Raw genomic sequence first — 12607 nt, 5'->3', positions numbered from 1 at the left:
CTGGAAGAAATGTTCACATGGATGTCACAATCCTTCTCGTTCTTCATTCTACCCGATAGATATCGTTACTGTTCATACAGATAAAGCAGCATTTATATTGCTGCGGTGTCATCTTCTCCATGATAACAATATTTATGACTAGCCCTATAACTACACAATATTACCAAAAGTATTGACATTCCTGCATTTGCACACACATGAACTTTAATGGCCTCCCAGTCTCAGTCCATAGGGTTCAATAGTGAGTTGGCCTCGCCCTGTGCAGCTTTAACAGCTTCAACAACTCTTGAAAGGCCGTCCAGAAGGTTTAGGAGATGTGTCTATGGGGAATGTTTGACCATTCTTCCAGAAGAGCATTTGTGAGGTCAGGCACTGAAGTTGGACGAGAAGGCCTGGCTCACAGTCTCCGCTCAAAATCATCCCAAAGGTGTTCTATCATGTTGAAGCCAGGACTCTGTGCAGGCCAGTCAAGCTCCTCCACCCCAAACTCATTTATCCATGTCTTTATGGACCTTGCTTTGTGCAGTGGTCCAAATCACTTGGTGGAGGGGGGATTAGGTTGGGGTGGTTGTTTTTCAGGGGTTGGGCTTGGCCCCTTAGTTCCAGTACAGGGAAGTCTTTAATAATGATTGGGCCCTGGGCAAAAATTTTCTTGGGGCCCCCCCATGCAATTTCACTGTCCACCTGCTCTGAGACATACAGTAAACAGATTTTAAGTCTAGCTGCTATTTATTGTATCAGATCAGGCAGAAATTGTGATTGGTTGCCAGCAGTTACAGTACAGCATATCATTACTGCTTACTGACTGGTTGCTAGAGGTTACAGCACACATTATGGCTCCCTAATTAGTTGCTAGAGGTTACAGCACATCTCCTCAATGCAGGAGAGCATGATATACATATGAATGCTGCCTTTATTTACATATCAATGCCACCGACCGCAGCTATTTACTTAGTAATGCTACCACTATTTACATATGAATGCCGGTTATTTACATGTAAACACAGGGTCTGCAGGTGAGTCATCTGTACACAACAATAGAGCAATGCTGGGCAGCATTAGTAGCAGCACTTCACACAGATATCGGGACACAGCACAGGACTAAAACTTAAAGGGACAATGGAATTTAAACTGGGATAGTTGGCAAGTATGAAGCAGCTGCTTTGGGCCCCACAACAATGACAGGGCCCAGGGCAGCTGCCCCTTTTGCCCTGCCTTAAAGACGGCCCTGGTGTCAGCATACCAAGACATTTTGGAAAGTTTCATGCTCCCAACTTTGTGGGACGGCCCCTTTACTGTTTCAACATGACTGCACACCAGTGCACAAAGCAAGGTCCATAAAGACATGGATGAGCAAGTCTGGGTTGGAGGAACTTGACTGGCCTGCACAGAGCCCTGACCTCAACCAGATCACCTTTGGGATGAGTTAGCGTGGAGACTGCGAGCCAGGCCTAATTGTCCAACATCAGTGGCTGACCTCACAAATGCTCTTCTGGAAGAACGGTCAAACATTTCCCATAGACACACTCCTAAACCTTGTGGACGGCCTTCCCAGAAGAGGTGAAGCTGTTATAGCTGCAAAGGGCGGAGCCAACTCAATATTGAACCCTACGGACTAAGACTGGGATGTCATTAAAGTTCATGTGTGTATAAAGGCAGGAGTCCCAATACTTTTGGTAACATAGTTTATGTTCCTATGAAAGTTTGGAACAAACCTCAAGCCTGTTTGCTCTGGAGGGTTCTTCTGTTTCATTCCTGTGTCCTCACTGGCTCTTTAGGGATGGAGATCACTCTGGACTGACTCGATCCATCACTGTCTGTAGGTAGGTGATGACGTGGGTGGGCAGGAAGAATTCCCTTTCAAAGATTTGTACTCAACTTGAAAAGAGCTGGTAGTGAGCCCTATGGGCCCTGGTCTGCTGCCTCAGGGTACGACAGTATGGCCGATTCCGCATGTTACCTTGGAAAGTAGATAGAAATGGGCGCCTGGTATCCGGTAAATGTGAGTTTGAAAGTGGGTTTATAGTCTCTTTATTGAAGGTAGCAACGAGTAAAAATCAAGCATACGCGTTTCAGGGGAACAGAAACTCCCCCTTCTTCAAGGCTTCTTCAGGGCCAGGGGCGTAACTATAGGGGGTGCAGCAGTCACGACCGCAACTGGGCCCTGTGATGCAGGGGGCCCATGCAGCCCCCTCTACATATGGCTGGCAGCAGCATAGGCAGCTAGGGGTACTAGTGCACCATGCACACGGGTGGTGGAGGTGGAGGGTGACTAGCAGAGCTCCATGCTCGACTATCGCACTGGCTGCTCTTTAGTTGTGCATTCCCCGCATGACCTGTGTCCTCGGCCGGCTCCTCAGAGTACCCCTCTCCTGCTCCATGCATTGCCGCTCAGTCCGATGTCTGTTCTCCCCAGCCAGAGTCCCGCCCACACTGCACTGCATACTTCTACCAGGTAAACAAACTTTAAGCACACAGATGCAGTGCAGTCCTATGAGTGCCCCCTGGAGGACACTGCAGGCTTGTCTGCCAGTCCCCCTCCTCCCCCGTCATACACAGATGATGAAAGGTCTTTCTGGGAGACATGCTGATCGCCCGTCCAGCACACTGGATGGAGCCCAGACCAACATGGATGAGTGCGCGGCCTACAGCTTGGTCATGGTGAGTGAGAGGACCCCATCCCCCACACACCATTACATACCCCCTCCATCTCCCCCTGGGGACAGGGACCCCCTCTCACCTGGGGGAAGTAACTTCATCTGCCCTGGAGAAAAGGACCTCATCTCTTCTGGGGACGGGGACCCCATCCTGCCTAGGGACAGTCCCCCAATAGGGCACCTAAAAATAAAAAAAAAATAATAAAAATAAAAAACTACTGACACCAGTGGTGGAACTACAGGGCTCACAAAGGTCATACCTGTGACCACGCCCTGGAGTTCCACCGCCGGACTCGGAGGGAAGGGTCCTGGCTGGGGTTCAGGGGGGCCCTTCATGGTTTCTTGCATCGGGGCCCTGAAGGTTCTAGTTACGCCACTGTTTAGGGCTATTATTTTTTGAACAGGGGGAGCCTCAGAAATGCGTTGCCTTCATTTTACTTGTTGCTACCTTCAATAAAACGTCTTTAAACCCACTTTCATACTCACATTTACTGGATACCAGGCACTCCTTTCTATCTAATTTCGAAGGTAAGGTGTCCTCACTGGAGCAGACTATAGAGTGCCTATAAAGTGACTGCACACCTTGTGAAGGATGTGGACCTCCCTTACTTACAGGACAGTCAGAGTATATACAAAGCACACATGTGTGTAGGAAGGGCCATTGCCCGGTGGCATTGGGGGATCCATGCTATACGTCTCACCTGCCTCACTATAGAACTGTGTGAGTTTCCACCCGCAGATGATTATCTGTTTCATCATCCCGTCAGGCCCCCTACCAGAAGGGCCACGTCTCCTTAGCCAGTGCCATTGGTCTGTTCCCACCTATCCCGGCACTGGACTTCAGAGCGTATTGAAGTTAACAAAACACCAAATATCCTCCAACGGTTCTTCAGCCCATCACACTTGTCTTGCTCCAACCCGTAAGGTTTGGAAGGGGAACGTCATACACACAGAAGGTCTTAGTTCTTTCGTAGCCCAGGCCCTGTCCCTAGGAAAGTTCTGAACCTGAGCGGCCCTAGGATTGGGACCCCCTGCTGAGAAGGACATGTTTAGCCACTTGCCGCCCGCCCTATTACAAATAGACGGCGGCAAAGTGGTTTCATAATCCTGACCGGACGTCATATGACGTCCTCAGGATTATGAGCCGCTGCGCGCCCCCGGGGGCGCGCATTGCGGCGATCGTTGTTGCGGGGTGTCAGTCTGACACCCGGCAACTACGATCTCGGTAAAGAGTCTCCGACGGAGACTCTTTACCACGTGATCAGCCGTGTCCAATCACGGCTGATCACAGTGTAAATGGGAAGAGACGGTGATCGGCTTTTCCTCACTCGCGTCTGTCAGACAGTAGAGGAGAGCCGATCGGCTGCTCCTCTGACAGGGGGGTCTGTGCTGATCGATTATCAGCACAGCCCCCCCCCGAGGATGCCCACACTGGACCACCAGCGACGCCACCAGACCCCCAGGGAACAGGTAATCCTCCCTAGACCACCAGGGATGCCAATGGTCAGCACAATGGATGCCAATCAGTGCCCATAATGGATGCCAATCAGTGCCCACAATGGGCATCACTGATTGGCATGCATTATTGTTTGGCACTGATTGGCATCCATTAGTACAGTATAACACCAATGCCGCCTATGAGTGCCCACCTGTGCCGCCTATGAGTGTCCACCTGTTGAGTGCCCACCTGTGCCGCCTATGAGTGCCCACCTGTGCCGCCTATGAGTGCCCACCTGTGCCGCCTATCAGTGCCCACCCATGCCCATCTTTGCCGCCTATCCATGCCCATCTGTGCCGCCTATCCATGCCCATCTGTGCTGCCCATCCATGCCAATCCGTGCCAGCTATCAGTGCCAATTTGTGCCACCTATCAGTGTCCATCCGTTCCGCCCATCCGTGTCGCCCGTCCGTGCCGCCTATCAGTGTCCATCAATGCCATCTCATCAGTGCCACTTCATTGGTGCCCATCAGTGCCACCTTATCAGTGCCCATCAGTGTAGCCCCATCAGTGCCCATCAGTGAAGGAGAAAACGTACTTATTTACAAAGTTTTGAAACTGAAACAAAAAAAAACATTTTTTTTTTCAAAATTTTCGGTATTTTTTTATTTGTAGGGAAAAAAATAAAAACCGTAGAGGTGATCAAATACCACCAAAAGAAAGCTCTATTTGTGGGAAAAAAATGATAAAAATTTAATTTGGGTACAGTGTAGCATGACCGCGCAATTGTCATTCAAAGTGCGACAGCGCTGAAAGCTCAAAATTGGTCTGGGCAGGAAGGTGTTTAAGTGCCCCCCGGTATTGGAGTGGTTAGACATACACCAGACCACCCTTCCGACTAGAACCCTCCGTCACCGGCCATCACCATCCCCGCCCTGGACTGGCTACTCTTCCCTCCGTACCCCGATGGTACAGGTGCCTGAGGCCTATATAACCTTCTGAAGGGCACATCTGAAATGACCAGACTGCTGGTTGGAAGGTAACCAATGGGGGCCCTGAGTGGAGAGTGAACAAGTTGTGCTTTTGTCTGCTGGTGATTTGCATTTTTAGATTATTTTGGGGCTTTTCCTTGTAGATTGTTATCACCTTTTTCCGTCACTTTTTAAAACAGACTGTTTTTTTTTTTCTTTACTTCCTTCAGCCTACTAATTAAGGGGAGTGGCTAATTGGTTACAGGTGCCTGAGGCCGATATAACTTCCCGTACAACTCATTCAGGATGTGGAATCCTTGCAAGAAGATCTGAACAAATGAATGGGGGGAGGGGCAACTACATGGCAAATGAGGTTCAATGTAGAAAAATGTAAAATAATGCATTTGGGTAGCAAAAATCTAAATACAATCTATAGACTGGGGGGAGGGGAACCTCTGGTGGGATCTAAGATGGAGGAGGACCTGGGGGTCCTAGTAGATGATGGGCTCAGCAATGCCAAGCTGCTGCTAACAAAGCAAACAGAGTTTTGGCATTAAAAAGGGATCAACTCCAGAGATAAAAACGATAATTCTCCCCTCTACAAGACTCTGGTCCGGCCGCACCTGGAGTATACTGTCCAGTTCTGGGCACCAGTCCTCAGGAAGGATGTACTGGAAATGGAGCGACTACAAAGAAGGGCAACAAAGCTAATAAAGGGTCTGGAGGATATTAGTTATGAGGAAAGGTTGTGAGCTCTGAACTTATTCTCTCTGGAGAAGAGACGCCTGAGAGGGGATATGATTTCATTATATAAATACCGGACTGGTGACCCCACAATATATAAATACCGGACTGGTGACCCCACAATATATAAATACCGGACTGGTGACCCCACAATATATAAATACTGGACTGGTGACCTCACAATATATAAATACCGGACTGGTGACCCCACAATATATATATACCGGACTGGTGACCCCACAATATATAAATACCGGACTGGTGACCCCACAATATATAAATACCGGACTGGTGAACCCACAATATATAAATACTGGACTGGTGACCCCACAATATATAAATACCAGACTGGTGACCCCACAATATATAAATATGGGACTGGTGACCCCACAATATATAAATACCGGACTGGCGACCCCACAATATATAAATACCGGACTGGCGACCCCACAATATATAAATACCAGACTGGTGACCCCACAATATATAAATACAGGACTGGTGAACCCACAATATATAAATACCAGACTGGTGACCCCAAAATATATAAATACCGGACTGGTGACCCCAAAATATATAAATACCAGACTGGTGACCCCACAATATATAAATACCGGACTGGTAACCCCACAATATATATATACCGGACTGGTGACCCCACAATATATATATACCGGACTGGTAACCCCACAATATATATATACCGGACTGTGACCTAACAATATATAAATACCAGACTGGCAGTCACCGCGGATTGCAAACCTGCTTGTTTGCAAGGTGATTTGACGGGGCCTGAGAGCTGGTGATCGGATTGACGAGGCCCAGAGATGCTTATCGGAGTATTGGATCCAGCCAGTGGAGTGGCGCAGAGCGTCTGCCCAGCTGATACAGAAGCAAGCTACAGTTGCCGGATCAAAGTCATCACCCAGAACTCCGATCCAGTTGGTGAGCGGGTTACGGCCCACCGTTTGTTAGTTTTCTGCACACAGTTAGACTCACTTACAGGCCTCGCTGGAACCTGTTGTTCCACGGAAGGCGTAACCGAGCAACTGACATTGAGCAGGCTTGAGGCCTACTTCACTTTAGTGCCCAAGCGTTGTGTATAAGTTCTTGGAGTTATACCTGGAGTACCTTAACCTCTTCCCGATCAGCGCACGACGATGTACTGAAAAAGGAAAAGAGGAGACATTTAGGGACTTTTAGGAGACCTAGACCTGGTAAGGTCACGTATGTCCATCCCTATGGGACTTTGAGTGAAATCATGACCCGGTAAGGTCATGTATTTCCATCCCTTATATCGAGAAGAGGGGAGCAAAGGAATTGGGACTTTATATGAAGCACAGGATAGCGAATGGATAGTTAAGGTTGAACGAAGGGATTTTTTATTCACATTATTAAATATACATATGCTGTTAGAATCAGAGTAGACGGTAAATACAGTAACAAAAATATCCATAGTAATGCAATTGTCTCAGAATATGACAACTGATGTCGAATAGTCAGGAATTATACAAGGTAACAAAGCAGTACAATGGTACACAATTGTCATGAGTAAAACTCTAAAAAATCCCGTAGTTCCACCAGGGCAGGGTTAAGTACATTGATAGTTACAAGTTAAAACTTGCGGGACCTAAGGCCTCACTAAGCCTGTTAGGGGTAATAGTAGTATTGTAGTTTGAAAATCTGGATGTATGTAGATGGAAACACGGCATAGAATAGCTCTACGCGTTTCGTGGCTGATATGCCACTCATCAGGAGCATGCACGTGGTAGTTAGTGGAGATCCGTCAGTTAATGGTGTGATAATGGGGTGCCGAGGCATCGAATACAACTCCCAACCGGGAGCCCTGGCAGCCAGCCCACCAGGGGCGCACACGCTGGCACCGATCCGGGCGAGCATGGAACTATAGTAACAAAGAGGCCAGGGAAAGGAGGAATTCCAAGTAGTGTGATTGAGTGTGATGAGAGCCTCGAGTGTCAAGACGATGTACGTCGACAGAATGGCACGGGCAGGCATATTGGCGTACAGGTACGTCCAATATTCGATGCCGCTCCTGCCATCAGGGGGTGCGCTGCCGGCGGCGCGCTCCCGCGCTGGTCGGGACCCCCGTGAGTCCGGTCGCGGGACCCACGGACTCAATTGCCGCGGGCATCCCCGCGATCATCTCACGGAGCGGCCGAATGGAGGAAATGCTGTATAAACAACATTTCTCCATTCTGCCTAGCAACTAGTGACGCTGATCTCTGCTCCATGTGATTGGAGCAGAGATCATTGTACACTAAATGAAAGCCCAACCCCCCCACAGTTAGTAACACGCCCCTAGGAACACTTAACTCCTACACTGCCACCCACTGGTTAACCCCTTCACTGCCAGTGTCATTTACACAGGAATCACTGCATTTATATAGCAGTGATTACTGTATAAATGACAATGGTCCCAAAAATGTCTGATGGGTCCCCCACAATGTCGCAGTCACAATAAAAATCGCAGATCGCCGCCATTACTAGTAAAAAAAAAATAATCACTTTTGCGCAAACCAATCAATAATCGCTTATTGCGATTTTTTTTACCAAAAATATGTAGAAGAATACGTATCGGCCTAAACTGAGGGAAAAAAATGTTTTTTTATATATTTTTGGGGGATATTTATTATAACAAAAAGTAAAAAATAATGCGTTTTTTTCAAAATTGTCGCTCTATTTTTGTTTATAGCGCAAAAAATAAAAATCGCACAGGTGATCAAATACCACCAAAAGAAAGCTCTATTTGTGGGAAAAAAAGGACGTCAATTTTGTTTGGGAGCCACGTCACACGACCGCGCAATTGTCAGTTAAAGCGACGCAGTGCCGAATCGCAAAAAGTGGTCTGGTCTTTGACCAGCAAAATGGTCCGGTCTGCAAGTGGTTAAGCTAACTCTTACCTACATTTGGATTACAAATATCAGAGGAGCCATCTCTAGCTAGCGAAGAAAGAAGAGACGGGAGAGAGTACTTTAAGTGAGGCCTCACGTATAACTTTAAAGTAGCGGGAGCTCCCAGGTTTAGATCCATAGAAATATATATATATCTTTCATATTGTATTTGTCTGTTGATATATATTGTACTGACATCCTACCCCCTGGGATGGCAGTGCAATCTCTGTAACCACCTGCTTTAATATACTTGCAGTAAAAATATTTCTGGTTAAGTGCCCAGTTGTGTGGCGTGCTGTTTTTCCCCACCAGGTGGAGCCAGAGGATCCTGAGGGTATTATACAGGTACTTTACATTGTTTTATATTGTACTGTATTACATTGCACCACGGCTGTGCCAAGGGGATTGAGTCAGGTTAGTGGGGTTTCTTGGTAGAGTGCAGGCCCAATTCAAACCAGCAGCTCCTTCCAGCGCCTAGAGGCGATTCAGTTCGCATTGTGCGCTATACAAGTATTTCATTCATTCATTCATTCATTTGGGGGGTAAGTGCTACATAGCTATGTATTTGGTTCCCCTCATTGCACAAACTATGATGGTTGGTGCCACACACAGGGCCGGTGCTGGACATGGAAACTTTCTCACCTCCTTGCCAACATTAGCGTACCTCATCGCTTACATCACGATCCATTCCTACTCATTGCAGGAGTCGGGCAATGCAATCACGTGAGTGCAGAGACTGGAAATCTCTGTACCCCCTCCCCCTTCTCTGTACCCCTGTGAGCCCCTCCCCCTTCTATGTACCCCTGTGAGCCCCTCCCCCTTCTATGTACCCCTGTGAGCCCCTCCCCCTTCCCTGTACCCCTGTGAGCCCCTCCCCCTTCTCTGCACCCCTGTGAGCCCCTCCCCCTTCTCTATACTCCAACACTTACCCCAGCCTCATCCCGTGGGGCAGGGGAGGTCTCTGTACTCTGTATGTCTTCCGGTAATCGGACTTCCAGCTGTAATGTCGTCCCATCCGGTAATTTCAGTTCATGAGTCTTCCTCTGCAGAACCCGATCTCGTGCTGTGATAGAGAAGATAACAGATATTCTATATTCTACCAATGGAGTTCTGTCCCCCAATGGAGGAAACATGTCAGCATTCACAATTACTATTGTAGTGTATGAGGATCCCCTCCAGTCCCCAGTACTTACCTCCCTCCTCCTTGTAGTGTATGAGGATCCCCTCCAGTCCTCAGTACTTACCTCCCTCCTCCTTGTAGTGTATGAAGGTCCTCCTCCAGTCCTCAGTACTTACCTCCCTCCTCCTTGTAGTGTATGAGGATCTCCCTCCAGTCCTCAGTACTTACCTCCCTCCTCCTTGTAGTGTATGAGGATCTCCCTCCAGTCCCCAGTACTTACCTCCCTCCTCCTTGTAGTGTATGAGGATCCCCTCCAGTCCTCAGTACTTACCTCCCTCCTCCTTGTAGTGTATGAAGGTCCTCCTCCAGTCCTCAGTACTTACCTCCCTCCTCCTTGTAGTGTATGAAGGTCCTCCTCCAGTCCTCAGTACTTACCTCCCTCCTCCTTGTAGTGTATGAAGGTCCTCCTCCAGTCCTCAGTACTTACCTCCTTCCTCCTTTTAGTGTATGAGGATCCCCTCCAGTCCTCAGTACTTACCTCCCTCCTCCTTGTAGTGTATGAGGATCCCCTCCATTCCTCAGTACTTACCTCCCTCCTCCTTGTAGTGTATGAGGATCCCCCTCCAGTCCTCAGTACTTACCTGTCTCCTCCTTTTAGTGTATGAGGATCCCCTCCAGTCCTCAGTACTTACCTCCCTCCTCCTTGTAGTGTATGAGGATCCCCTCCATTCCTCAGTACTTACCTCCCTCCTCCTTGTAGTGTATGAGGATCCCCCTCCAGTCCTCAGTACTTACCTGTCTCCTCCTTTTAGTGTATGAGGATCCCCTCCATTCCTCAGTACTTACCTCCCTCCTCCTTTTAGTGTATGAGGATCCCCTCCAGTTCTCAGTACTTACCTCCCTCCTCCTTGTAGTGTATGAAGGTCCTCCTCCAGTCCTCAGTACTTACCTGTCTCCTCCTTGTAGTGTATGAGGATCCCCTCCATTCCTCAGTACTTACCTCCCTCCTCCTTGTAGTGTATGAGGATCCCCTCCAGTCCTCAGTACTTACCTCCCTCCTCCTTGTAGTGTATGAGGATCCCCTCCAGTCCTCAGTACTTACCTCCCTCCTTCTTTTAGTGTATGAGGATCCCCCTCCAGTCCTCAGTACTTACCTCCCTCCTCCTTGTAGTGTATGAGTATCCCCTCCAGTCCTCAGTACTTACCTCCCTCCTCCTTGTAGTGTATGAGGATCCCCTCCAGTCCTCAGTACTTACCTCCCTCCTCCTTGTAGTGTATGAGGATCCCCTCCAGTCCTCAGTACTTACCTGCCCGCTTATAGTAGTAGATTAAATTGCCCTCACCCCACCCTAGTACCTACCTGTCTCCTCCTTGTAGTGTATGAGGATGTACCCCTGGGTGCAGTCGGTGTCTCGGATCTCGCACTCTCCTCCGTCTGATTTGCTCTTACTCCCGAAATACAGCTGCAGTTTATTTCTCAGCTTTTTCAGTTTCTGTGGCCCCTGGCTCCAGGTTAGGGCCACAGGGTGCAGGTACTTGCTGTCCCCCATGGCGATGACATTTAGTGGGGGTCAGTTAGCGGAAGGCGGGGTGGTACAGCCCAGTAGGATATGGAGGTCGGTGTTTTCTGGGCGAGGATCGAATATTTATGATAAAAGAAACTCTAAAGATAGTTTCACTTTCTATTACTGCAGATCACATGACTTTCCTTCTGTGACGGGGAGTTCCTGGAAACGTTCCGTCTGTCAGTCCCACAATCTGCATTGACTGTCTATGAGGGATTGCTGGGACTTGCTGTCCCATATTGTACATTGGAGGGTCTCCTCTCAGGCCTGATTGGACAGGGGGAGGGGTAGCCCCCACCATCCTCAGGAAGAGGAAATACAAAGATTGTTTCTTCTAAAGTTTTATATTTACAAAGTTTCAATTTGCAAATAAAGAAGAAGAGGAAATAAAAGAAACATATTATGTAACATATAAAGATAGATGTAATCTCTGAGGGCCCATCCATGACATTCCCTTTGCTCTGTGAATTATTATCATAGACAATTGTCTTCTTTTTTTTACAAAAACAATTCATGTGTTCGGCTTTTTTCCTTCTTTGTTGCATCCCAATGCTGCTGATCTCCTGCAGCTGCTTTGCAGCCAATTCCTGTCTACATGTACCCCAGTGATGGCTGCATGACATTTCTCAAGGTGGGTTTCCTGGTGACGGTAGTGGTTTTGTTTGTTAAAGTGACACTAAAGTCTCTTTTTGTGTGTTAAAAATAACAAACATGTCATACTCAGCTGCTCTGTGTAATGGATTTGCACAGAACAGCCCCGATCCTCCTCTTCTCGGGTTCCTCTTCACTGCTCCTGGCTCCTCCCTTCTGTTGAGTGCCCCCCACAGCAAGCAGCTTTCAATGGGGGAACCCAAACCGAGTCACAGCCCAGTGTCCATTCAGACACCTCTTTCTCCCCTTTCTCGTCTCATTGGCTGGCAGACTTTGACGGCAGCGGGAGCCAATGGCGCTTCTCTGCTGTCTCAGCCAATGAGGAGGGGAGTCCTGGGCAGCCAAGACACACCTGCAACATCGCTAGATCTAGAAGGGGCTCGGGTAAGTATTAGGGGGTCTCCGAGGGCAACTGCTACACACAGAAGGCTTTTTATCTTAAAGCGGGAGTCCGCCGGGACTCCGCGTTTTTTTTTTTTTTTAAAGCCAGCAGCTACAAATACTGCAGCTGCTGACTTTTAAAATAGTGACACTTACCCGTCCAGTGCG

At 48.3% G+C, this 12607-nt stretch overlaps 1 protein-coding gene across 1 annotated transcript in view; it reads right to left on the bottom strand.

The window, feature by feature from the left end:
• Positions 1 to 11520, bottom strand: part of LOC143925130 (protein mono-ADP-ribosyltransferase PARP14-like) — a 79093-nt gene extending 67573 nt beyond the window's left edge. The window contains exons 1-2 of the mRNA XM_077449747.1: positions 11203 to 11520; positions 9652 to 9785 (exon numbers count right to left, since the gene is read on the bottom strand). Of these exons, the coding sequence (XP_077305873.1) occupies positions 9652 to 9785; positions 11203 to 11392 (324 nt within the window). The 5' untranslated portion in view covers positions 11393 to 11520. The remainder of the gene's footprint in view (positions 1 to 9651; positions 9786 to 11202) is intronic.
• Positions 11521 to 12607: the final 1087 nt, after the last annotated feature.

Source organism: Lithobates pipiens, unplaced genomic scaffold (assembly GCF_037356315.1).
Source record: "Lithobates pipiens isolate NorthernLeopardFrog02 unplaced genomic scaffold, aLitPip1_a1.2 Scaffold_22, whole genome shotgun sequence".
NCBI classification, from domain to species: Eukaryota; Metazoa; Chordata; class Amphibia; order Anura; family Ranidae; genus Lithobates; species Lithobates pipiens.
Note: the sequence above shows the minus strand (reverse complement) of the source record. Positions and strands in the feature narration are given on the sequence as shown.